We start from the raw sequence: 26,897 nt of genomic DNA, 5'->3' as shown, positions 1-26,897 counted from the left end.
GTCATTAAGTGAAACTGCAACAGCATTTATGAACTTACTTCAACTTTCTTTTGTGCTTTGCAGATCTGTTAAGGTCCCAGATTGCTTTTTTAATACTGTTGTGTCACTAAATGAGGACTTTCTGTTCTAACACACCACCCACGTTCTGATTTATTAAGATGTAACCAGTAGTTTATAATGTAAACTCTTGTATTAACTTGTCGCAAGAGGGGAAAAAATAAAAAGGAAGGTGTGTTACAAGTTGGAGCAGTTCCATGAATCATGGCTTTCTGATTAGATTTACTTAGGGTGAAATAAAGCTGAGCCTGAGCAGCCTTCAATTAAAATGGCCAATGTAGAAAAATGCTAGGAGTTACAAGTTCAGGATTTGAAAAGCTGCAGATTTTCATGGCTGGATAAAGGGAAAGATGCTAAATTTAATGTAAGTTTCAATATAAAACTAATTTTGCTCCTCTGTGATTTTTCCTGTTCACAGAACCAGTGAAACAAACCTGAAAGATGCTTGCCACATTGAACAAAACCAGAATTCTTGGCTTGTTGAGAAGGAGTTTACGTAAGTCCGCTGTAACAAAGAAAGATCATGGATGGCCAGAATCCTAAACCAGGAATGGCAACAGCAGAACTTCCAAGTGATTTGGATGACATCATCAACCATTTAGCCACCAGGATTGTTAGTGAAGGAAGGTGACAGATGCAGCACTGCAGAGAAATGTTGTTTCTCCACTCCTCCATGCTAAAACCAGCCTTGAAAAAAAAGATATCACACAGCGGCTGCCTGCTCCCCATATAGCTTTTACAGAGCAATTTTGCTTATAGGCCTTTAAAAGCCTAGACCAGTGGTAGGCAACCTTGGCTCTTTTGTGTGTTGGCTCAGGAATTCTGGGAGTTGAAGTCCATGAGTCATAAAAGAGCCGAAGTTGCCTACCCCTGGCCTAGACTGATGGTTCTCAACCTTTTCTTCCACATGGACACCCTTTAAATACCTTTGGTGGCCACAGGTCATGGCTGCTGACCCCCGAGACTTAAGTCAAAATTTAAATTATAACATTTCTTCAAACCTTCATGGATGTCCTGTGATGACATTGCAGCCCCCACCCCCCCACCCCGCCCAGGGGCCCTTAGAGACCATAGGTTGAGAACTACTGGTCTAGAGTGTTAGTAACCTGTTATAGTACATAATTTAATTCATCACTCATACCGTGTGTTTTTAAAATAATTCACTGCTCTGGTGTTATACTTTGATACATATTTTATACGTTGCTTCTGTGAATTTTATGTTATGCTGCATTTTGCTATGCTATACAAAATCCAATAATAATAATAATAATAATAATAATAATAATAATAATAATAATAATAATAATAATAATAATAAAGTTGGAAGGGACCTTGGAGGTCATCTAGTCCAACACCCTGCTCAGGCAGGAAACCTTATACCATTTCAGGCTTCCTCCATTACCAAAACCATTTATCAGAAACACTGTACAGTATAGGTAGATTCTAGAGAAAACATTTTAAGTCAATTTCTCTGTGGTGATTGATTAGGTCAGGGGTCAGCAACTTGAAACAATGAAAGAGCCACTCAGAACCGGTTCCCTCACAAAAGGAAAAACTGGGAGCCGCAAAAAATGTGTGCACATGCGCGTACATGCGCAGAACAGGGTTTGACTAAAGAGTGGAGCCAAGGCGAGATATGCACCTACCCTGCATATTTGAATTGATTGGTTGAACTTTTTTAGTCCCACTTTTTTTTTTGGACTGCACATGGCAGAGGACTGGGAGCCGCATGCGGCTCCGGAGCCGCGGGTTGCAGACCTGTGGATTAGGTAATGGGTTTGTGAGTCATTACCCAAGAAAAATGACTTTTGCCCATTTACCCAGGTTTTAGGAAGCCCTGTGTAAAATGCTGACCTCATTCTACTTTCTAGTACAGCATCAAACTCTGCATGAGTTTTAAGATCCATTTCACAGCATAAGCCTGTATATTAAGATCACATGAAGTGTTAGTACTACTTTACACTGCCCTGGTGAGACCAGACTTGGGATACTGCATCAAGTTTTGTATCACCCTGATACAAAAAAGATGTGGAGATTCTAGAAAAAGTGCAGAGAATGATTAGGGGACTGGAGGTTAAAACATATGAAGAACGGTTGCAGGAACTGAGAATGTCTGGTCTAAAGAAGAGAAGGTCTAAGGGTGACTTTATAGCAGTGTTCGAATATTTGAAGGGCTTTCACAGAGAAGAGAGGGTTGACCTCTTTCCCAAAGCACCTGAGGGCAAGGCAAGAAGCAACATAGAGATCCAATTTATGATTAAAGAGAAATTCCCTATCAGTGAGAACAATTTATCAGTGGAAGGACTTTCCTCCAGAAGTTGTGGGTGGTCCAACACTGGAGATTTTTAAGAAGAAATTGGACAACCATTTGTCTGAAACGGTGTAGGATTTTCTACTTGAGCAAAGGGTTGGACTAGAAGACTTACAAGGTCTCTTCCAACTCTGTTATACTATCAGTGTTACACTTCTGCTTGTCTATCTACTTCTTTTCTTGTATTTGGGTTCTACACATCCCCAAATAGACAAGCCGGTGGACAGGATTCCACAAAACGTCAGATGCCTACGTGCCTGCAGAAGTTCTCCTTTTGATGACCTAGGTGTGGTTACTGTAATAGGATGAATAAATTATTGCACCACAACTGAGAAACTATTGTTGCATAGGGTTATGCATACGACAAGGCTGGGCTACTTGCTCTGAATCAAGCTTCTATGGAAATGGTTGCATAAAGCAGCCTTCCCTCAGGTGATGAGACTGATCTGTGTTACACACAAGCAAGAATTCAAGAGATGATGGCTGCAGTGTCCTCCTTATTGGTCTGCATGTTACCAACTCAAACTGCTGTCACTATCCCACACTTACATTTATGACTTGTATTTATGACAATTGCAGTGTCCAGGGGACATGTGATCCCCTTTTGTGACCTTCTGACAAGCAGTCAACGGGGTAGCCAGATTCACTTAACAACTGCATTGATTCACTTAACAGCTGTGGCAAGGAAGTTCATAAAATGGGGCAAAATTTACTTTAAAAATGTCTCAGGAGTCAATTGTGGTCATAAGTCGAGGACTACCTGCATATGAGAACAGCTGTACTGTATGGGATTCTCATAGGATCAGACAGCAAGAAAATCAGTTCAAAAATAGCTTTCTCTCTTTCTCACTCTTGCTTCTGAATAGCCTTCATGTCTTTTTGAAATCCTCCATTGTGATTCCCACCAACGCCTGGCTTTAAAAGTGAAACCGAGCAAAGGAAAAACTTTTTAGCCAGGCCTTCTTGGTATAATTCTAGAAAGGGGCTGCTAACAAAACTTTAAAAACGTTATCTTCTTGTGCTTCATATTTTTTTATTAGACACACAAGAAAAAAATAAAAAGCTCTGTCCGACCACAAAGGATATACATACAAAACATTTTTAGAAACAATGTGACTTGCCAAATACATGTGGGAGGAAATTCTAGGTTTAATTAACACACAGCCTCTCAGTAGGCCCGGTGTGAGAGCAGAAAGAGATAAAAGATCTATTTTGGCTCAACTAAAGAGGAAGAAGTCAAAATGAAATGCTCGAGGCAAGAAAATGCTTGCTAGCCTGGGCAATAAGAAAAGCAGCCATGTTGCTTTACATTTTAGCTACAGATAGTCCTTGATTTAGTCATTGTTTAGTGACCATTCAGTTACAACAGCACTGAACAAAGTGACTTATGACCGTTCCTTGCACTTATGACCACTGAGGCATCCCCATAATCATCTGATCAAAATTGGGGTGCTTGGCAACTGGCATGTATTTACAATAATTGCAGCATCCCAGGATCCTGGGATCGCCATTTCAAACCTTCCCAGCCAACTTCTGACAAGCAGTCAGTGGGGGGAACCAGATCTGCTTAATGTCTGCATAATCTGCTTAACAACTGCAGGGATTCAGTTAACTGTAACAAAGAGGTTATTTAGCAATGGAAATTCTGGCCCCAGTTGTGGTTGTTAAGTCGAGGACTACCTACGTATATAATAAATGCTCCAATTGCAAGGAATAAACTGAAAACAGCATTGCGCTATACAGCATCACCCATAAGGACTAGGAACCAAGTGGTCTGCGTTGTGGCCCCATGACACTTCTTCATGGTAGAAGTTTCAAAAGTCTTTGAAGATCTGACTCTTTGCCTCTGCGTTGTGGTAGGGTGGGTGTTAAGCCCATCAGGTGCATTTTTTGTTGTTGTTATATTGTATGTTTTTTTCTGAACATGCATGGTTCTTTTTTCCATGTTAATGTGGATTTTTCCTTAATTTTTAAAATGGAAGCTGCCTAGGATGAGCTGGAGTCAGACAGCCTCTAAATTTAATTAAGTCACACTGCTACAGGTGAAACTTGAAAAATTAGAATATCGTGCAAAAGTTCATTTATTTCAGTAATGCAACTTAAAAGGGGAAACTAATATATGAGATACTCATTACATGCAAAGTAAGATAGTTCAAGCCGTGATTTGTCATAATTGTGATGATTATGGCGTACAGCTCATGAAAACCCCAAATCCACAATCTCAGAAAATTAGAATATTGCATGCAATCAATAAAACAAGGAGTGTACATAGAACAATATTGGACCTCTGAAAAGTATAAGCATGCATATGTACTCAGTACTTGGTTTGGGCCCCTTTTGCAGCAATTACTGCCTCAATGCGGCGTGGCATGGAAGCTATCAGCCTGTGGCACTGCTGAGGTGTTATGGAAGACCAGGATGCTTCAATAGCGGCCTTCAGCTCTTCTGCATTGTTCGGTCTCATGTCTCTCATCTTTCTCTTGGGGTTCTCTATGGGGTTCAGGTCAGGCGAGTTTGCTGGCCAATCAAGCACAGTAATCCCACAGTCATTGAACCAGGTTTTGGTGCTTTTGGCAGTGTGGGCAGGTGCCAAGTCCTGCTGGAAAATGAAGTCAGCATCCCCATAAAGCTCGTCTGCGGAAGGAAGCATGAAGTGCTCCAAAATCTCTTGGTAGACGGCTGCGTTGACCCTGGACTTAATGAAGCACAGTGGACCAACCCCAGCAGATGACATGGCTCCCCAAATCAACACAGACTGTGGAAACTTCACACTGGACTTCAAGCATCTTGCAGTGTGCGCCTCTCCATTCTTCCTCCAGACTCTGGGTCTTTGGTTTCCAAATGAGATGCAAAAGTTTCTTTCATCAGAAAAGAGGACTTTGGACCACTGAGCAACAGACCAGGTCTGTTTTTCTTTAGCCCAGGTAAGACGCTTCCGACGTTGTTTGTTGTTCAGGAGCGGCCTGACAAGAGGAATACGACATTTGAAGCCCATGTCCAGGATCCATCTGTGTGTGGTGGCTCTTGATGCACTGACTGCAGCCTCAGTCCACTCCTTGTGAAAGTCCCCAACACTTTTGAATGGCCTTTTCCTGACAATCCTCTCCAGGCTGCGGTCATCCCTGCTGCTTGTGCACCTTTTTCTTCCACACTTTTCCCTTCCACATAACTTTCTATTAATGTGCTTTCGGCACTTTGGGAACATCCAACTTCTTTTGCAATTACCTTTTGAGGCTTTCCCTCCTTATGGAGGGTGTCAATGATGGTTTTCTGCACAACTGTCAGGTCAGCAGTCTTCCCCATGATTGTGATTCCTAATGAACCAGACTGAGAGACCATTTAAAGGCTCAGGAACCCTTTGCAGGCGTTATTGCTTAATTAGCTGATTAGGGTGGGACACTTTGAGCCTAGAATATTGCACCTTGTCACAATATTCTAGTTTACTGAGATTGTGGATTTGGGGTTTTCATGAGCTGTAAGCCATAATCATCACAATTATGACAAATCACAGCTTGAACTATCTTGCTTTGCATGTAATGAGTCTATCTCATATATTAGTTTCCCCTTTTAAGTTGCGTTACTGAAATAAATGAACTTTTGCACAATATTCTAATTTTTCGAGTTTCACCTGTATATCAAAGTTCATTCATTACAACATGCTGATCCAGGTGAGAGTGTTTGGGTAAGAATAAAAGGAGAGAAACAAAAACAGTATTTGCTATGGGACTGTTTAATAGAACACCTGGAAGTGTGGAGGACATGGATGAGGAATGAGACACACTCCCTGGGTCCTAATAAATGACACTGTTTAATCAAAAGAACACAGAGTGCACCAACCCTGTTGAATTAAACCAGCCAAGCTGATTGAGCTAGACCAGGGGTCTTCAAACCTGGCCCTTTCATGACTTGTGGATTTCAACTCCCAGAATTCCTCAGCCAGTGTGCCTGGCTAAGGAATTTTGGGATTTTAAGTCCACAAGTCATAAAAGGGCCAGGTTTGAAGACCCCTGAGCTAGACAAACAGGTCCCATGTCATATAGGGCTTTATAAATCATAACCAGCACCTTGAATTGCTCCTAGAAGCAAACTGTCAATCAGTGTAGCTGGTGAAGCAAGGGTAAAATATAGAGGCATGTCCTCATCACCCACACTGCTTCATGCTGGACCAGTTGACGTTTGTGCGTATCTGAGCCCCGGTGGCACAGTAGTTAAAATGCAGCATTGCAGGCAAACTCTGCCCACTGCCAGGAGTTCAATCCTGACCAGCTCAAGGTTGACTCAGGCTTCCATCCTACCAAGGTTGGTAAAATGAGGACCCAGACTGTTTAGGGCAATATGCTGACATTGTATGCTGCTCTGAGAGTGCTGTAAAGTACTGTTGGAGGGGTATATAAGTCTAAGTGTTATTGCTATCTGTGATGGCCTCAGGGCCAGGCTTCAAGATGCAGGTGAATCAATCTCATTGGGTGCTTGCATCCATTGATTCAACAGCCACTGAATCCAGTACGATACCTTTTCAAGCTCCTCTTCAGCCAGCACTGATTCTTCTTTAGCCAACACCAGTGCCAAGAAATGGGGCAAAGTTCCCTATCCTGAAAATTCTGCAGCCCAGCAAAGTTAAGTGTCTCATGAGCAAGCAGCAAGATGCCAATTCTACAAGCAAGCCCAGTGTCTCCTTACTGGCAGTAGCTGAGAAGGGAAAGCCTCCCCTGGGTGAATCTGTGGGATGGAGGGCAGGACAAGTCACAACCACTGGCCTTACTATCCCCGTAAGCAGCCCTACCTCAAGCTTGATATGGATCCCACCCTCATAATCTTTATATGTTCAAATGAAACTGCAGCTCAGGAAACCATTTTTATTTATTTATTAAAAACATATGAGTTGAGAGATATATCATAGGAAAAAATTATTTCAAATATACAGATACTATTATCCAATTAGCCATTAAGGAGAAAGAGAAATTAAAATTGGACAAATTTCAACTCCCTCCCTCCTAGTTTAAATTAACCTGAACTATGGTGGACATCCTTCTTCAAGGAAAAAAAAGGCAAAATGTATCTACGGGCTATTCACCTAGGAGGCAGATTTATTTGCTAATCCCTGCTGATTTTTATTAGCAAAAACAAAAAACTAACAATTGTTCGGCCTTTTTTCTCAATTAGGGCTGGGACTGAAGATATCTCTGTTTTGTAACAATTCCCAAGACCTTTGACCCAAGTAGAGATAGGAAGGAAGGAAGGAAGGAAGGAAGGAAGGAAGGAAGGAAGGAAGGAAGGAAGGAAGGAAGGAAGGAAGGAAGGGTTGGGTTATGATAGAATGTCCCAAAGGTACTTTTCAAAAGGCTTTTGGACTTCGTTTTTTTCTTTGAAAATGTTTCATTTCTCATCCAAAAAGCTTCTTCAGATGACAAGCAAAACTTTTTCAAAAACCACCAGTTGCCTTTTGAAAAGCATCTCTGGGACAACCATGACCTGGATGATCATTGAGAATCTCCACAGACATTAGAATAGGACAGACAGAAGGTATTTCTCTTATACAATTATATTACACAGGTCATCCCAACAAACTCTTCACAAGCCTTGATGTTTTTGCTTTTGATTGGAGATCGAGGAGAAAAAAACAAAATGGCAGAGATTCAAGTTAAATAAACTGCTACTAGAAGCCCTGTGGAAAATAATGGCTATTTTTGCATACTGTACATATTTCTTTCAGTTTTAACTTGGTTTTGTTAGGTATCTCCAGCCCTCCAGACATGGACTCCAACACCCATCAGCCCCCGCCAGCAAAGCCAATGGGCAGAGAGGATGTCATCCAAAACATACAGAGGACATTAGGTGGGGGAAGATTGCTCTAAAGATTCAGGAGGACTATAAGTCAAAGCAAGTGACCCAAGGACAAAAGGAGCACAACTTAAAAAGACAGTAAGAGGGACTCTGCCAAGTTAAGTGATCTACGCACGGTAGTTACAGGACCAATATAAATGGAAGTCAGATCATAGAGTCTGCATTCAACGCAACAGTCGGGGGTCCATCTCCCACCTAGAAAAGTATCTGAATACCACCCACCACTCTGCTTCGGTTATGACTGTCCTTCACCCTAATGCAAGTCAGGTCTACCACGTTGGATCTGGCTCTTGCTTTATTTGAGCGTGTTCTTCAGTCTGTACTGAATCTGTGGAGACAAAGAGTATTTGGCTGCTTTTAGACAATACTAAGCACACTGAAGAACAAGAGACATGGAGATCTTATATTCTGTTTCTCCAAAGGGCTGTAAGCTTTCCTGATGCTAATACTGTTATTTTGATAAACTCCGAAAGAGTAGCTTAAAATAAAGGAAAAAAGCAGCAAATGGGACATGATTCACAAAACACACTGAACCTAAGACAGATTACAATTTAAGAATGGGATACCAGCCAACCCATATATTAATATTTGTTCATTGATTCATAATTAGAAAAGCTAGCAAGATTCTTTACAAAGAATATAAAACGGATTTAACTTTATATTTAGCTTCATGGACATGACATACTTATCCAAATAGCAAGTGCTTTCTTCTCATTAGATCACAGATCCTTACCTTCCTCCACAGATACTTGTACTATTTGGTCCGTTTCAACTGGCTCTAGAAGAAAATACACACAGATATTTGTATTAATTCTATATTGGTAGCAACTTTTATCAACAGGCCTTGTCAATGACTGTAGCCTTCAAATGACTGTTTCTACTCTACACAGAAGTCTCTAAAGCCTCTTTTATAAGACAAGACTCAAGAGCATCTAAAACTACGTCATTCTATTTCTACCACAATACTGCAGTGGAGGGTTTTGTTATCTACTCCCAACATAATAATAATAATCACATGAAACTTGAAATGTAATGAGCACAAGCTTCCTTAGAAATCATGCTGATAATTATTAAGCCATGAATTTAATTGTAATGTTTACCTTGTACCACTGGCTCAGGAGCTGGCACGGTGACTGCTGGGACTTCTGCTTCTGTTTTTTCGGTAATTTCTAGAACAGGATAAAAATTAAATTTTTATCAAGCAATGCCCCTGAGAAATACCTGAGGGTTATTCGTAAAGATACAGCATTATTTAGTTTCAGTGTGCAAACTGTTAAAATATTTTGGCAGTTAGATAGGAAAAACACAGAACAATGATGCTGTCTGTATAAAAATTTTGAGTTTATAAAAATCACTTCCCTTTTCTGCCATAACATTTTCGAATACATCTGGACCACCTAAAATTTAGAAGCCTATTTGGAAAGGATTAGAGATTTCACTAAAATAAAATAATATGTAGGGTTGCACTGTAGATAATGATGCAGCCAAGCCAAAATGAAAAGCAAGTAGAGGTAAAGAATTGTTGAGAAATTTATCCTTCACCATATTGCTGACCTGCTATGTGACGTATTGTGTTGTATCCAGGCAATGATGGATTATTTTTAAAATGGGTAAAACAGCAGAAAAGACCTCTAAACTGACCATAGAAATGACAGAAATGCATAGCTGTTTGTACATTGCCCAGAGTCACTTTTAGTGAGACGGCTTAATGCAATTAATAAAATGGTTATAAAGATTTATTTTGTTAATGAATTACTTACGGTTGTTCATTACAAGTCCAGGGAATGGTCTGTTGGAAAACAATGCAAAACTTCAATACGCAGAAATAATTTACTTAATTCAAACTTCCACTGATGACTTCCAGGAAAGATTTTAAGTGTCTGATTTTTAGAACCAATATAAGCCCTCTTAAGCTTCAAAAACCGTGTGATTTTCTTCTTCTATGTTACTTTAATGCAGGCTTCCTCAACCTGATGCCCTCCAAATATGTCTGACTGTAACTCATACCCAGCCACCAATCAGTGTGTGGAATAGTGGTTAGTGTGTTGGACTAGGAATGTGGAGACCCAGGTTCATATCTCTGCTCCGATATAAAATATCCTGGGTGACTTTTAGCCTAACATACCTTACAGGGTTGTTGCAAGTATAAAATTGAAGGGGGATAATGTAGACGGCCTTGAGCTCCTGGAGGAAAGGCGGGATATAAATGCAACAAATAGTTCAATTAATGGAATCTAAAAGCTTCAACTGTGCTCTACCAATTCTATAATTCCTAAACCATTCAGCAAGTCCAATAAGAAATATTCAACGTAAAAAATACACAACTGTAGTTTTGTATTTTCACACCGTTCAAACTAATAAATATATTTCCTGCTTTATTGCATTCTGTTTAATTCTTCCACTTTTAGCATATTTCTTTCAATACCTAATACTTTATCTATATTTACCCTTTTTTAAACTATACTTGAATGCCTGATCACAAGCATTCCAAAATTCTATTTCTGTCTCTACCCAGGACAAATCTCAAGGAACAAAATACTCATCTCTGCTACTGAAAATATCTCCTCAAATCAGTTGTCCTTTGTCTTAAATGGGGATGAGAGAAGAAGCTGTCACCCAAATTCTTACTATATTCTCTTCAAGATGGGTTATAAAAAGCCTGATAACTATAAAACATTTTAACCATTATACCAAAGAGTTGAACTTCCAATTCTGCACTACTTAAAGTAGTTAGAAATTACAGGCAGTTCTCAACTTATGACCATATTGGGACTGGAATTTCCATTGCTAACCAATTTTCAGTTGTGCCCAATTTTATGACCCTTTTTGCACCGGTCACAAGCTAAACACTGTAGTTGTTAAATGAATCATATGGTCATTAAGAGAATCTGGTTCCCCCCTCCCCCCATTGACTTTGCTTATCAGAAGCCTTCTGGGAAGGGTTAAAAATGGCGATGACGTGACCCTGGGACATTGCAATTGTCCTAAATACGTGCCAAGCAGTAGTTGTAGGTCACTTTTTTCAGTGCCATTATAACCTCAAATGTTCACTCAATGAATGGTTGTAAGTTGAGGACTACCTGTAATGCCTAAGAATGTGAACTCCCAGAGAAGAGAGTCCTACAGGTCAGAGGCAGAAACAGAATGTTCCATCTCCAGGTCAAGCCTCAATATAGAGAACTTTCCCGCCTGAACTTTCAACACTGCTTAGATCTGTTTGACCATGGGCCAATTGCCAATGCAGTCACCACATCCTCTTTTAAGAGTGCGGTAGAAGCCTGTGGTACCAAATGCAATCGAGGCTAGAAGAAGACAAGATGGGCTCTCTTAACATCCTGCCTGGCACTGAAGAGAGGGCTGGCTTTTCCCAGCTCTGAGGGTGCTGTGGGTCCAAACCCAACACCCAGATCTGCAACAGTTTCTTTCAACATACAACTAAATTATGTCGGTTACACTAAGTACTGTACTGCTGAAAGTCACGTACCTAATGACAGTAAATTTAATAAACTCTGCGGAATCCAGAATCTTCCTCATGGAACTGATTTCAAGATAGCTGGGAGCTTTAAAAGACACACCAGGGGGCATTCCATCCACCACCACACAGCCAGGGTTGACAGTGATTTTTCGGTATGGGACTTTCACAGGGTATCCCATACCAATGGCTTCCCCTACAGAAGAGAAAAGGGAGCTTAACAAAGATGGCAAGTAAACGAATCTGGCTTCAGAGGTACAGGGGGTCCTCAACTCATGACCAACAATTGAGCCCAGAATTTATGCTGCTAAGTGAGAAATTTGTTAAGTGAGTCTTGCCCCATTTTACAACTTGTCTTGCCACGTTTGTTAAATGAATCACTGCAGTTGTTAAATTTAGTAACATGGGTTATTGAGTGGATCTGGCTTCCCCATTGATTTTGCTTGTCGGGTTGCAAAAGATGGCCACATGATCCTGGGACACTGCAACTGTCATAAGTATGAACCAGTTGTTAAGCATCCAAATGAAAATCATGTGATCATGTGGACGCTGCAACGGTCATAAGTGTGAAAAATGGTCATAAGTCGTTTTTTTTTAGTGCCATTGTAACTTGAAACAGTCACTAAATATATTGTTGTAAGTGGAGGACCACTTGTACTTCTTGAAATACTTGTACATATTCCTTGGGAACAAGATGATAAAAATGCACGAGGAGTAAACAACGTATTTGGAATATAACTGCATAGTAGTTATGAGAAAGAACAATATTGTGAGAAAAAACTTCAAATGACTATTTTTACATAACAAGGAACCTAATATTCCTTTAATTACATACTTTGTTCATTCAAGGTAGTAATAGTGTGGCTTTTTTTTTTAAAAAAAAAAAAAAAACCTCACATGACCTATTAATAATTTTTTTAAAAAATTAAATCCTGATCAGATCAACACGTACACATTGTTTCTATCGTAACAGTCAAAGAGATGTTTTTATGTTTTCGTACTTCAGGATCAGGAAATGAAAGCAAGAACTTCTGTCTATTTGCTTCTCAGCAATTATTATTTTTGTTCAGAGGAACAGTTGCTTTTAAAAATGTACTTATCACAGCTCATATTAGGAAAGATCAGAATCTTTTAAATTATGTACACTTTGTGTCAAACGACACTCTAGCTTAATTATACATTGTACTTCGAAGGATTTTCTTCTCCTGTGCCAAATAGGACTGTCGGATGGAAGTCCTGTTCCATTTGGAATGGCCAATGGCTGCAAGGGAAATGTCTCCCCAGCTTTGGCATATCCTCCCAAAAGTGCTTTCTGCCTGGTCTATTCCTTTTTATTCCCCATAGCTTTAATCTTCATTTTTTCTTTGCACTGTAATAATATTTCTGCTGGAGACTGGTGGCTGTTTTCTTTGATTGCTGTTCTGTACCAGTTGGGTTAGGGTTTCTTTTCAGAGCTAAGAAAACTTAGCTACAGTCTTAAAAATTACTTTGATACTGGTGCTTCAGCTCTACTTCTGTTTTCCAAAGGGTTAAAAGTTGTTGCTGTTAGCTGCGAAGTCGTGTCCGACCCATCGCGACCCCATGGACAACGTTCCTCCAGGCCTTCCTGTCCTCTACCATCTTCTGGAGTCCATTTAAGCTCACGCCTACTGCTTCAGTGACTCCATCCAGCCACCTCATTCTCTGACGTCCCCTTCTTCTCTTGGTTAAAAGTAACCAAGCTAATAATAAAGCAAATTGGGACGGGGAAATCATTGCAAAAGAGAGCAACAACCCTGAGCTGCCACAGTAGCAGCAGGTGCTTCCTGGTGGGTAGCTCTTGCTCTGTAGGTGGGATTCAACGTGGGGGTGAGACAGCAGCAAGTGCCGTTGAAATGTGTGGGCAGTGAACCAGAAGGCAGCTGGCGGTGAGCATCAGTTTTGTGGAGGAAAGGGAGGAGTGTTAAAAACTAAATGTTAGAATTTCTCACGTAGCAGCTTAGAAGAAAATCATGCTACCACTGCATAGTTCCTCATAAGATGCAAGCAAGCAATCCTGAATGCCTCACTCTAGCCAACATTTCATCTGTGGTTTCATTGCCACCCTCCATTTTATCCGTGGGTTCAAGCACAGACCCGTCTGCCATTTTGTGCAGTGATTTTGATAAGAAATACACCTGATCCCACCACATAAATCCGCCTAGCTGTCCCTAAAACCGATTGCTTTTGTAAGTAGGAGAGGCTGGCTAAAGGAAACTATTCTTTGCCACAGAGCATATGTTTTTTCCGTTCATGTGGACATAGATCCACAGCTGCTTAAAACAAAACACAGGAATTAAGGGCTTGTTTGTTTATACATTTCCCCACTTCGAAAACGGAGAAAGATTGTTTTGCTGTTTCAGCTGCCCTGAGTAGCACAACAATGGATTCAAAGGCTGAGAAGGCAAGAAGGCAATTATTTTGACTTTTCTGTAGAGGAAATGCACAAACCAAATTTTCGACTGAAGAGATCGTTCACTTGCTCTCTCAGCTGCCGGGCCTTCTCTACTTTGGAGGTTCTCTCATCGTCATCTGCAAAATGTAAAGATGCAATCACTGTATTTGTATGGGGTTTTTTTTAATGACTTTTAAAGATTTAAGACAACATAATGATCAGTCCAAGGGGAACTATTTGAGATTGCTCTATTTTCTGGTAGTGGATGATGCTTAATCCTGGCCTAGGTGATTTGCTCTTTGGGGCTTGAAGAAATGGAGAGAAGGATGACCTGAAACACAGAATGTATTCTCTTCACTGCTAAATTGGCAGATATCCTACTGTTTTGCACTGGAAATCAGAGCAAACTGGGTAAGCTTAAGCCTGAGGTGTCCTTATAACGAACAAAACTGCCCTCAATAGGAAAAGCAAAAAAACATCTCAATCCTAATTTCCAACCAGTGCCTGACATCGTACATATACCAATACCCAAAACAAAAACAAAACAAAAGCGAAAATCATTTGTCCCATGTCTCCCCTTCTCCTAAAGTTTGCTTACAGACAGAACGTTCCAATGGGCATTGAACTGGGCATCTAAGCAGAAGCAATTATTACTCTCACCATTCCCTGCACCATTTTTTCATCTTTTGCACCCTGCAAAAGACAAATAAAATAAAATAAAAAATAGAAGCACACCACTCTTAATTTGCCACACCAGGCCTTTCTTTTCACCTTTTCCACCCGGCCACGCCCAAAGCAGAAGTGGCTCACCGTCTTTGCTGTCACCTTTTCGGATCCAGCTTCTGCCGTGAATGTTCCCTGTGCAAGGCAGCTTTCTAACCCCGCACATGTAGGGAACGTTTGCTGGGAGAATGTGGGTTCAAAAAGGAGTCAGCAAAGGTAGTGTAAACCTTTGTAACCTAGCACAGGCTTCAGTCACATAGAGGAAATATTTGTGGAAGAAGGTGGGTCTGAAAAGGAAACAGCAATGGTAGTGAACCTCTTCTGCTTTTGGCTGCAGCTGGGTGCAAAATGGAAAAGATTAGTGTGGGGAATGGGAAGAGAAGACAGATGAGTAAAGGAATGCTTGCTATGGGGGGGCTCAGGAGTGAACAAATGCTTCCTTGTTGCCTGCTGGTGGGGGACTGGGGCTGGGCTAAGACAATTGAGTGAATGAATACTTGCTGGCACTTGCTGGGGAATGGCAAGTGCGTTTCAGGGACTGCTTGCCCAACTGCAAGTCAGGATGCAAGAAAATGGGGGGGGGGAGTAGGCAGCTGGGGAGTTGGTGCATCCAATTTTAATCACATGACCATGGGGCACTGCAATGGCTGTAACTTCAGCCATGTGTTGTAAGTCTGTTGCTTTTGAGCTTGAACAAAAAATGTAAACTGAATTTTAAAAAGTGTTGCTCAACAGCTTGTAAAACCTCAGAATGAAAGAAAGCGGGCAGGGTACCTGGTATTGTCACTTGGATGATGTTCAGGTCTTCTACTCCAGCAGCTGTGTTCACCACTGGGTCAGGCACATTTACAGCATTTATCACAGTATTACATAAGCTGGTTCTTCCTTGGAAAAGACGTAGAGGCAAAACATTAGCTCAAAACCTTTCAAATAAACCCCATTCTCGTTTTTAATAAAAAAAATGCACAGTGAAAATTTAAAGAAGAAACCAGCGAGAGAGACCGATTATGCAAGAATTAGACTGCATTAGATTAAAGCTGACAGCTGTAACTCGAACCAGATCAAAACTTGTTTCCTACTACAAAAGGGCGAAAGTGCTGCAAAGATCTGCAGCTTTTGAATTTTAAAAGCACTAGAAAGGAAATACAGACCAGCATACAGAATGGCAGCTAGAGAACTGGATAAATAAATTAATGAAGCAAAATGTCAGTAAACCACAGCTGGTGTTGTAGCTATTTTCTTGTAGCTGCAGATCCACTTTGAATCAAGAATCCGACTGAAATGCTACTGGTTGGCTCAGATGTGCAGTTGCCCACTGACAGTTTTTGTGCTCGTCTACTGAAATCTGGTTTTGTACGGACAGAACACCATGATACATAGGAAATGGAGATATTACTTAATGAATGTATTCTTTTTATTGTGGGAGCTCAGTATCCAATATGGAGGCCTCTCACATGATAGTCCTCACTTAATAACCATTCATTCAGTGACCATTCGAAGTTACAGCAGTGCTGAATAAATGGTAGTTATGTCCCAAAGTCACACAATCAAAATTCAGGTGCTTGGAGGCCCACCTGCATTTACAAATCCAGCTACACTCCCTCTATCTCTGCCCTTCTGGTTGCCTTTGCACTGTGCCATCTCCATGGTCCTGGGCTCTGCTGGACCTGCCACCTCCCAGATGACCTTTGCCATCCTCTCCCTTCCGCTGCTAATGAGGCACACCCAGCCTGGCTTTTCAAGAGGCAACTGCTGGCCACGCCAAGCCTTCTTCCCGAGACCATGTGTCCAAATCATGTGCAGCTTCCCAAAGCTTCATGAGAAAGGTACATGCGATTCAGACAACATGGGGCCTTGGGAAGAAGGCCGCATACAGGCAGCAGCTACCTTGGCAGAGATGGAGAGACAGTGGATGGGGGATGCAGTCCCTTACTTCACTGAGAGTCACGGTTGGGAGAGACCAAACTGGGAAAGACTTAGATTGGGGTGATTCCTTGCCTAACAATTGGTTAATGATGATGACAACAGGGACTGTTGGGACTGTTCTTACTAAGTGATGCATTCACGTGACATCACGCTTTGACTAATCACTTAGCAACAGAAATTCTGGTCCCAATTATCACTGTAACCTGAGCCCTACCTGAGACTGAAAACAGATTGGCCCAAAGTCTCAAGCAAATTCTGTGGTCAGACAGGGACTCTTCCAAAAACCACAGATTTATTTGTGTCACTCTTTAAAAACATCCAATTCCCGAGAAGAAACAACATAGCTGTGAACGTATGGTGCAAGAGAATTACCGCCAAAGCAGAAGAAGTGAAACTCACTTTGAGGACTTGGAATAGCAGTAGCATTTTCTTTAATTGCTGCCTCAAACATTTCAGGCCTGCCGAGAAACACATTTAAGATTTGGCATAAATAAATAAAGAAGCAAAATCAACAAGCAAGGGTAAAGAAATTAGCTCAATGTAAGCGTCACAAGGGTAGAATATTAAATGTGATTACAGGGTCGCAAGAATAATTATTGCCTCAACACATTAATTCCTGTTTCCTTTTTAAACCCTGTCCCAGTCACAGAGGCTCAGAGATGCCAGGTAACCCTTCAGCCAAAGATTAAAGCAAAGGGAACACTTCAGTTGCTCTATGGCAGGGGTAGGCAACCTTGGCTCTTTTATGACTCATGGACTTCAACTTCCAGAATTCCTGAGCCAGCTGGCTCAGGAATTCTGGGAGTTGAAGTCCATGAGTCATAAAAGAGCCAAGGTTGCCTATCCTTGTTCTATGGGCATCCTAAACAGAGAATTTCACTGTAATCTCAGGCAAATGCTATACACAGAGGCCCTTTTTGTGGACTTTCAAAAACAGAAATTGAATTCCTACAGCAAGAAGTAACTAAAAAGGAAAGCCCCCCCCAAGGGGGTGTGTGCTAAAAATAAAGATGGATTAGACAAAAATTTCCATGTCATCTAATTTGAAGCCCATCAACAGTGTTGGAACTCCCCCAACTAAAGCCCTACAGACAACTGTATTATGGAATGGAATCCAACACATTTGGAACTATTAGGATGTGGAAGGATGCACAACGCCAATATTTTATTTCATTTTAATGAAACTCAGTTTTCCCTGGAGCCACACCATTTCTGAATTCATAAAATTATGAAAATTGCATGATTCCATAAAGAAGGGAGAAATGGGGGGTGGGGACTGCCTACTTTCCTTTGCATTAAAGAAGCACAAGCTGCTTTTGATTTTTGAATGGATTTAAGAGCATCCATTGGAATACTATAGCGAGACCATGTTGAATTCATTTCTCCAATTCAATAGACTTTGAGGATCTCTCAGCTTATATAGATCCAAACCCTCCCAGTTAAAAGCCGCTTTCCTGGTTCTCATTTAATGCTATCACCCCAGAATGAAAGTGTGGATTACCCGTTCAATGCCTGGTTTTGTTTCATCCTCATTCTTCTGGGCAACTACAGAAGGGCTGGATAAATGTTACATGGAAAAACAGTGAGCAGGTGTTCAGTCTAGCTGGGTTCAGAAATGCGATGTGGTTTCACTAAATATGGCCTAAATTCTAATGAACTCAATACTATTTTGTTAAGAGTTGGGCAAGACATTCAAGGGAAAATATGAGACTGGAGTGAGGGTGGCTACCCTATGATTCCCAGATGACTCATAGCTTAATTTTTAAAATCCTTCTATTAAATTCTTTCAGATATTGGTCAAGAGAATTTGGCACCTCCCCAAAAATCCTAATGGGTGAAAAGAAGGAAGAGGAGGAGGAGGAGGAGAAATAAGGGGATTTATTTTATTGGATTTTGAGGCCATCAAACTCTCAAAAGGCTCTGGGTGGCTTACAGAAATTCAAAAGAATACCTAATTTAAAAGGACCATGACAAAACCACCTAAATAATATCCAGGAAAACAATTGGCAGGGGCTCCTCAAACATCCTCTACCCCAGGCCTGGAAACAAAATCTCAATGAAGTTTCAGAATATCCAATTGGCTGCAAGAATGGCCAGAGGGTGGTTCTAGTCACCATCAGCATCCAACAGACTACAATATCAGTAATGTGATTCTCAATATACAGCCTGCAGTCAATTTACTATCCTCCCTTTTTACAACCCTGTAACCCCTTAATTCAGGGTAGAGTCGGGGCAACTGGTTGGAGCTGAGCATTTACTGGCGCCCTTCTTAACACCACATGGAGTTTGCAGCAGATGTTTCTTCTTTGTGCGTCTGCTGCTACCTGAGACTGAACTCTCCACCTTCAGAGTGGGAGGCGACCATTCCGCTCAGTCAATTTAGTATATTACTGCTTATATTTAGCATGTATTAACTGGAGAAAAAAAAAATCATTAAATGATATTCTATTTGGCACCTTACATTTAAATAATTTGGATACTTCTGCATTCATTTATAGAGAAATCAAAGCAATTAAAGTCTCTTTATTTTACTAGTTTACTCAGGAGGTTCGTACCTGAAGCTTGTTTGGGAAGCTATAAATAAAATAGAATTTATTTAAACTACCATGTATCTTCAGATGATCTAATGTCATAAAGAGACAGCCACACTTTAAGAGGAATTTTGTCATATTCTATCATTTAGTTTCCTCATATCTGTGTAGCCTGGATAGCGATAAAGCTCTTTTCCAATGTTTCAAAAGGTAAGTCTGCCAATTATTTCTAATAAAAAACAAGGAAGTAAATGTTCACCTACTTATCCTTTCTTCTTTTGAGGAGTATAATTTAATGCTATTTGGTTATTTGGACACTTCTGCTCTCTTAGGAAGGTCTAGGTTTCAACCCTTCATATATTAAAACACAACTGTTTAAGGAATCCTGTAATTGACTACTCGGAATCCCAGCTTTATTTAAGTTTTATAGAAAGGCCACTCATGTGGTACGCATACATCTGGCTTACTTTTTAATGATAAATTTTATCTTAGCTTTGTTTCGGAGGATTTTTTCCAATCTTGGAATGCCAAAAGTGGATGGGCGACGGAATGGCACTCCCTCAGGAAGGCCTTCAACATAAAAATCTTCAGGATAAGATTCAAACAGCGCAAAAGGAACTTTAACAGGTTCTGTCAGTCCAAGAGCTTCCCCTAGAATAAAGTGATATGTGTGAGTGATTTGTTTTTCATTTAATAGGTTTTCCACGTCTGTTTGGTAGGTTTGAGCCACAATGGATGAATCAAAGAATGTTTCATGAAGCAATTTCAGAACTGTTTCAGCTAACAGCAGAATAATAATGCTTGAATTAAAGATATGATTCATCCATCACAAATATTTCTATTCCACTATCAAAGTACTGTGTTTCCCCAAGAATAAGGGTCTTATATTAATTTTTGCTCCAAAAGACCAATTAGGGGTTATTTTCAGGTGATGTCTTATTGTAGAGGAGACGACTAGTGCACGGGGACCAATGGTGTTCGGCAGCAACTGCAGGCTGCCAGCCCCTTGGCCAGTGCACTTTGGGGCTGTGCAGCCCGCACAGCGCAGATGAGTCCAAGCGTTGCAACCACCAGGCTGAACCTCCAAGCAGCCGGGTAGTCACCTGCCCACCCCATCCCAACGTGTGTCTTTGCTTGCCCGTGTCTGCGATGGGGCAGGTGGCCGCACTGCGGGCCGTATCGTGTGACTCCCCCCATATGCCTCTGTTTGTTTCTGGTGCTGCAACGAGGCAAGGCAGGTGGTGGGGCAGGGGTGGAGCCACATCACGAGGCGAGGCAGGTGGTGCCACACCATGGCCCCTGCATGCTCGGCCTCTGCCATCCAATCTTGTCCTCCAGCTCCGCTGCATATGTGGGGTGAGCGTCCTTCCCACCGCCCCACCCAGGATGGCCCCGGAGAATGAGAAGGGTGGGTAGCTCCCGTCCCCAAGAGGCAGCCGGGACTCCCCTTCCCATTTCATCCTGCCCAAGACCAGCCCAGGAACTGCCCCACATGCGCTGCACCCACGGCACCTCGGAGCTCTGCAGCCAGGCTACCCCCACCCTGCCATTTTCCTTACCTCACCTCATCTTGCAGCGGGCAGCACCAGCACCAGCAGCCCTGACCAGCAGGAGCCCTGCCACCCTTCAGCCCCACCCCCAACCCAAGAAGCCCAGCCTCGGCAAGGAGAGTGAGCCCAGCACCCCTGACATACCATACAACAATCTACATTTATTCAGATATAGACATGTCACCTTCTTCTGGAACATCATCATAACTCTCCAAACCCCGAATTCTGCTCTGAAGTTCTTGCGACTCCATTTCCTGTAGAACCATTGGCCCCAATCTCTCATGTCCAACAACAGAGCTCTCCTTAAATGAGCACTTCTTGTTCATGTGGCCTGCTGGCAGTGCATTGGTAACACAGCTGTCAGTGATTTTATCCTATGAATTCTTCACCCAAGCGACAACCTCAAGCAGGCTAGGTTTCACAAAGTTTCCATGCTGATTTCCCTCCATTCTATTTTCAATGTAGTCACTGATTTCCATGTGCAAATGGTCCTTGAATGGCCTGTTTACTGCAATATCAAGAGTCTGGAGATAGGCAGCCATTCCTGTGGGAATCATTATCTGATCTATTCTTCTTTCTGCAAGGAAGTTCTTCATGTCTTTAGCATGGTGAGTGCTGGCTGAATCGCAAACTAGCAGACCTCTTTGGCCACCTCACAAAACAAGTGGCAGCATTAAATTGACCCACTTCCTTTTAACTGCTTGTGTGCACCAGGCCTTTTCGGTTTCAAGAACATAAATGCCTGAAACACGTTCAAGCTTATCTTTCTTGCCCTTAATGTTGATTAGAGGTGGGGCTTTCTTTCCATCCAGAGGAATTGCTAAAATACAGGTAACACGTGCACTTTTGTAACCAGTGCAGGGAATGTAGATTGATGAGGCACCCCTCTGATCAACTGTCACTTGAGATCCTTGGCCCATAAACATTGCAGTTTCATCCATAGTAATCATGTTGGAGTGTTGATTTTTAGAAAAGTCGATGCCATCAACAAAGGATTTGAATGCAAGTGCACATAAGTTCAGTATCTTCCAGCTTGAACAGTGCTGTCGATCTTAGAGACAGTTCATATCGCTGAAGGAAGCCATCCAGCCAGTGTTGTGATGCTTTGAAATCTGGGGATATTTCAAACTGTGGTGCCATTGCTTGAATATCAGCCCTGCGTACAACCAAAGCCTTTGCTCTCTGGTCAGCAATCCATTCACAGATGTCTTCCAGTTCAGGAAATAATGGTTGCTGACCTGATCCACACTTGCGCTTCTTAGCATTTCCCTTGTCCACCTGTTGACTGAGGTTATCGTACGCTGCTCGCCATTTTTGGACCATTCAGAGATCCAACTTCTCTTTGCAAAAAGCTGTAAGATTCTTCCCGCAAGAATCCTCCATGGTTCCTTTCTTGAACTTGATGGAATAGCTGTTTCTTTTTGCACTCATCTTGTCTAGGGGTCAAAATGTTATTCCCTCTAAATCTACCATTAAATCAGGGGTGGCCTGGCTGTGAGGTCCCGAGGTGCGCAGGTGTGGGCCTGTGGGGCAGCTCTGGGGCTGGGATCGGGCAGGGCGGACAGGGGAGTCCCAGCTGCCTCTTGGAGATGGGTGCTTCCCACCCTTCCTTTTCGCCGGGGCCATCGCAGGTGGGGTGGTGGGTAGGAGGCTCATCCCGCATGTGTAGCAGAGCTGGAGAACAACACTGGGCAGCAGGGGCTGAGGCGCATGGCGCCACCCCACCCCTCAGTGTGGCGCCACCTCCCCGGCCTGGTTAGTGTGATACCACCTGTTCTTTTGCCTGCTTCACGGCAGCGGCACTAATAACATGCACAGGCACGGGGGGAGGCATATGATCATCGCGGCTGTGGGCAAGCAAAGACAAATTAATATTATTGCAACGGACATACCAAATACATCTGTCTGGCTGATGATCTTAACAGGCTTATTTTTGAGATAGAGCTTATATTACAAGCATCCTGAAAAAATTATGCTAGGGCTTATTTTCTGGTTGGGTCTTATTTTCGGAGAAACACGGTAGGCACACTGCACAGAAGATAGGCAAAATATATTTACTTTTTTAAACTGCAGCTATCATTTTGAAATAAGACAATTTGTAGCAATAGGCATTTACCCTAGTTACCCTATTGTTAAAGAATCAATCTTCTGAATGGATTATACTGCATGGACCCTTATATCACACTAAATTTAGGAAGTTTTAAAGTGCTGCATCACAAACTGTTGTAGTGTTTCTGCATCATGTTGCAGCGTATAGGCTCCATTTCAGGACTGAGCCATTTAAGTATAATGTTTTGGTCTTTTCCCCCTTTCCTTTTTTTCTGTTCATTTTTGTTTTTTCCTTCTATTTATTCTATTCCTTCTATTTAACAGGGACGCGGTGGCTCAGTGGGTTAGGACGCTGAGCTTGTTGATCAGAAGGTCGGCAGTTTGGCGGGTCGAATCCCGAGTGCCGTGTAACAGTGAGCGCCTGTTACTCGTCCCAGCTTCTGCCAACCTAGCAGTTCGAAAGCACGTAAAAATGCAAGTAGAAAAATAGGGACCACTATGGTGGGAAGGTAACAGCGTTCCGTGCGCCTTTGGCGTCTAGTCATGCCGGCCACATGACCACGGAGACGTTCTCGGACAAGCGCTGGCTCTTTGGCTTTGAAACGGAGATGAGCACCGGCCCCTAGAGTCGGAAACGACTAGCATGCATGTGCGGGGGAACCTTTACCTTATCTATTTATTTAAGTAAATAAAATATTTAAAAAGTAATGTTTTAAGTAGTAATGTTTTCAGTAGTAAATATAAGTTGAAAGGCATGATTTGCAGAGTATTATCTAATGAGAGTTCTTATCTGCAATGTGAAGTGACATAGCCAAATATACAGATTTGATTCTTTGAGAATCAGGCTGCAGAAATATGATTGTATTAACCATTGTGTGGTTAGACTAGATCGAATAAGAGACAGAGCATTCTTAGCAATAGAGAACTCCCTCCACAGGGAATATTTGGGGCTTGTTCAATTTTATTTTCTACATCATTAAGTCCATTTTATTTAGGAAAACATTTCAGAAAATGGGAATTCAATTACATACCTAGTTGATGCTTTACTGAATTTAGTTATCTTCCCAATAAAATTTTCTGAAGTGTTAAGCATATTATATTTAATAAGATTAAAAAATACTTACCACATTTTTCATTAAAAAGATTTTCAACTTTCTGTTTCAAATCAGTAATCTTGGCATTCCAGGCCTCTGTCAAAATATAATGGAAATTATTTTATTCAATCCTACTATATTCTTGTTTCCCTGATTACTCAGTTGGATTTCTTCAAAACCAGTTTCTGATAGATTCCAGAACACATAATATGCAATAATATCACACTGCTTATTAGTATGTTCCCTCACTGATTGAATGTTTTGGCTACAGACCTTAAAATGTCAAGTTTTTTTACTACCAAGAAACTACCAACATCTAAGTTACTGAGCTACAAAGTAGAATTGATAGCTGAAGATATGTAGAATGTATTAATGCACAACCTAGCAGACATGTAAATACCCCATTTTCTAATTAACAATTCTAATAAATTAAAAAGCTTAATTTAACATAAAAGAAAATTTTCCCATGAACTTACCAAAAGAAAACTCTCTTCCTCTTGGCTTGAACCCTGTATTGGATCCATTGGTTTGAGGATTAGTTCTAACATCTGACGTTGATACCCTATTTGCAGGACCTACAATATATTGAAACGTAACAGATACACTGCATTTTAGAACTAGCTTTAAGTTTCAATTTCACAGTGCATATCCTGAATGTGCAGTCAAAATTTCCAGTTTTTCTTAAAACCTAGTCTGCATAGCACACCTGAGTGCGTAAAAGACATATCACATGAGGCAGTTTAGTCTAAACCACAGGTCTGCAACCTGCGGCTCTTTCAGCCATCTCCTGCGGCTCCCAGTCTTCTGCCATGTGCAGTCCCCCCCCCCCCCAAAAAAAAGTGGGACTAAAAAAGTTCAACCAATCAGTACAAATATGCAGAGTAGGTGCATATCTCACCTTAGCTCCACTCTTCAGTCAAACCCTGTTCTGCGCATGTGCGCATGTACGTGCATGCGCACACATTTTTTGCGGCTCCCAGTTTATCCTTTTGTGAGGGAACCGGTTCCGAGTGGCTCTTTCACTGTTTCAGGTTGCTGACCCCTGGTCTAAACTATTCTCACAGTAGTTGCAACTGAATAATAAGGCATATATTTAAAAAGCAGAAATAATTGCTTTTAAGGCTGCAATGCCCCATCAACTGCTTTATTCATGCAAGGTGGCTGATTCAACGATGGGAAAAGAAAAGCAGTGATATTCAGAATGTTTAATGAGAAGTTTCAAATTCTCCAAGATCATCACAGAACCTGGCTCCAATAATGACTTTTTTCAAAGTTGCAACAAAATAGCCAGGCCATTTTAAGTTGTGTTCTGATAAAAATTTCCAAGTGGGCCTATTTCCTACATAATCCTAAACAGTTCTCTCTACAGGGAAATAATTGGGGAATTCCATACCTTCATCTACAGTAACTTCAATCTCTGGAACTTTAGAGTTGCTTAAAGGACTTGGTGTAGAGTTTGAGCTGCTGGGACTCTGAGATCCTACAGAGATGTTTATTATTTGTATGCATTAGAAATCATTTGTTTTTGCATGGTTTAGGCAACTATATATGGAAAGTGTTTATCATTAATAAAATATAAATATGTTACATTTTTGTCAGCAGATTTAATAAGTGGAGAAACATTCCTCTTTTTGCACAGTATAAAACTAAATGGCTTTCTGTCCTTTCTAATAAAGAGTTCAACATTAAGGTGCATTTTATGATGACCTAGGTCCTACAGAAAGGGCACATAGGGAGGTATAGCAGTGAGATGAATGGAAACAGAGCACTATTCAAGGGTTTCTTGAATAAAAGAAGGTCTTTTAAGTCTACTGGAAAAATAAAGAACTAACCTGTTTTTCATTTCTATAATAAAATCCCAGAAATAATGTAACACCAAACCAATGATATTTTGCCACTTAACGTTGATGAAACAAAACGTTCTTTCCTAACTAAGCTAAAACTCCCATTTTCTATAGCACCTAAAACCTGATAAACTTTTGTATTCAGGTTGTTTTCTTGATCACAGAAAAAACATGCTTATTCCAATGATCTTTCTGCTAGCTAGAACAAGAGAAAGAGACTCACACTTTGAAAAACATTTCTTCCATGGAGCATCCCTCAATTGATGCATCTCAATTAACCAGCATCCTAAATCACAGAAAGAAGTAATACTAATCTAAAACAGTGGGGTCCTGATGCTCTCCAATCTTGGTTGTTTTCTTGCAAATGTTTCATTACCAAACTAGATTACATCATCAATGCTAATCCAAAATCTGAAGTTAAATAGCAAACTATGTAGGAAAGAGAATACAAATGATTCAACAGCTACCACAAATTTCAGCAGAACTGCTTTCAAAAGTATGATGTATGGTGCAATATGTTAAGACAATGAAAGCCTCTTTTCTTTGCATTTATTTTTCAAATACGTATATCCTGTTTCAACACCAGATTTTTCCATTTTATTACAGCTTCTTAATCACTTACCTGAAATATTCACTTTACAAGCCAATTCTGGAGGCAAGTATGAGGTAACAAGCTCTGGCCTACAAATCAGACAGTTTATTTTTATTAAAGCATTTTCACAATCACTCAAGTTATATAAGTTACCCATCTATGGGGTTACTGTAGGAATTATATTATGTTCGGGGAGATTTTGCAGGGAAAATGGACCCTAGAAGGAAGTGATCGCTTTTGTTAGGATTAAGAAGCAATTAGTCAACACTTTGTAAACATCACCTACTTGGCAGTCCGGTGGGGGAGGAGAGGAGAACCAGGCCATGTGAGCAGCAGGCCAGCAAGTACTTGCATGTGCGTGCACACCAGCCCACCACTCATGGGACCTGGTTCCAAATCAGCCATGACCTTACAGTGGGCCGCGGCCCAGGTTTTGGAGACCCATGAACTACTGTGCCCATTTTTAAATAGCAGAAATTTACAGTGCCACA

General features: G+C 41.2%; 1 protein-coding gene across 4 annotated transcripts in view; it reads right to left on the bottom strand.

The window, feature by feature from the left end:
• Positions 1 to 7,217: 7,217 nt before the first annotated feature.
• The window catches only part of GTF2I (general transcription factor IIi), a 76,710-nt gene continuing 57,030 nt past the window's right edge, over positions 7,218 to 26,897 (bottom strand). For 3 of the 4 annotated variants that reach the window (XM_083349396.1, XM_083349398.1, XM_083349397.1), the window contains 13 exons: positions 26,437 to 26,495; positions 25,364 to 25,450; positions 24,447 to 24,545; positions 24,001 to 24,066; positions 19,745 to 19,928; positions 17,146 to 17,204; positions 15,595 to 15,705; positions 14,154 to 14,234; positions 11,697 to 11,880; positions 9,973 to 10,001; positions 9,313 to 9,381; positions 8,946 to 8,990; positions 7,218 to 8,540 (listed from right to left, as the gene is read on the bottom strand). In XM_083349396.1, the coding sequence (XP_083205522.1) occupies positions 8,482 to 8,540; positions 8,946 to 8,990; positions 9,313 to 9,381; positions 9,973 to 10,001; positions 11,697 to 11,880; positions 14,154 to 14,234; positions 15,595 to 15,705; positions 17,146 to 17,204; positions 19,745 to 19,928; positions 24,001 to 24,066; positions 24,447 to 24,545; positions 25,364 to 25,450; positions 26,437 to 26,495 (1,132 nt within the window). In that variant the 3' untranslated portion in view covers positions 7,218 to 8,481. Of the gene's footprint in view, positions 8,541 to 8,945; positions 8,991 to 9,312; positions 9,382 to 9,972; positions 10,002 to 11,696; positions 11,881 to 14,153; positions 14,235 to 15,594; positions 15,706 to 17,145; positions 17,205 to 18,247; positions 18,303 to 19,744; positions 19,929 to 24,000; positions 24,067 to 24,446; positions 24,546 to 25,363; positions 25,451 to 26,436; positions 26,496 to 26,897 lie in introns of those variants that run through there. The other variant, XR_014490826.1, reaches the window with a different exon arrangement.

This window comes from Vipera ursinii (genome assembly GCF_947247035.1).
Source record: "Vipera ursinii genome assembly, chromosome: 1".
NCBI classification, from domain to species: domain Eukaryota; kingdom Metazoa; phylum Chordata; class Lepidosauria; order Squamata; family Viperidae; genus Vipera; species Vipera ursinii.
This window is presented reverse-complemented; position numbering and strand designations above follow the sequence as displayed.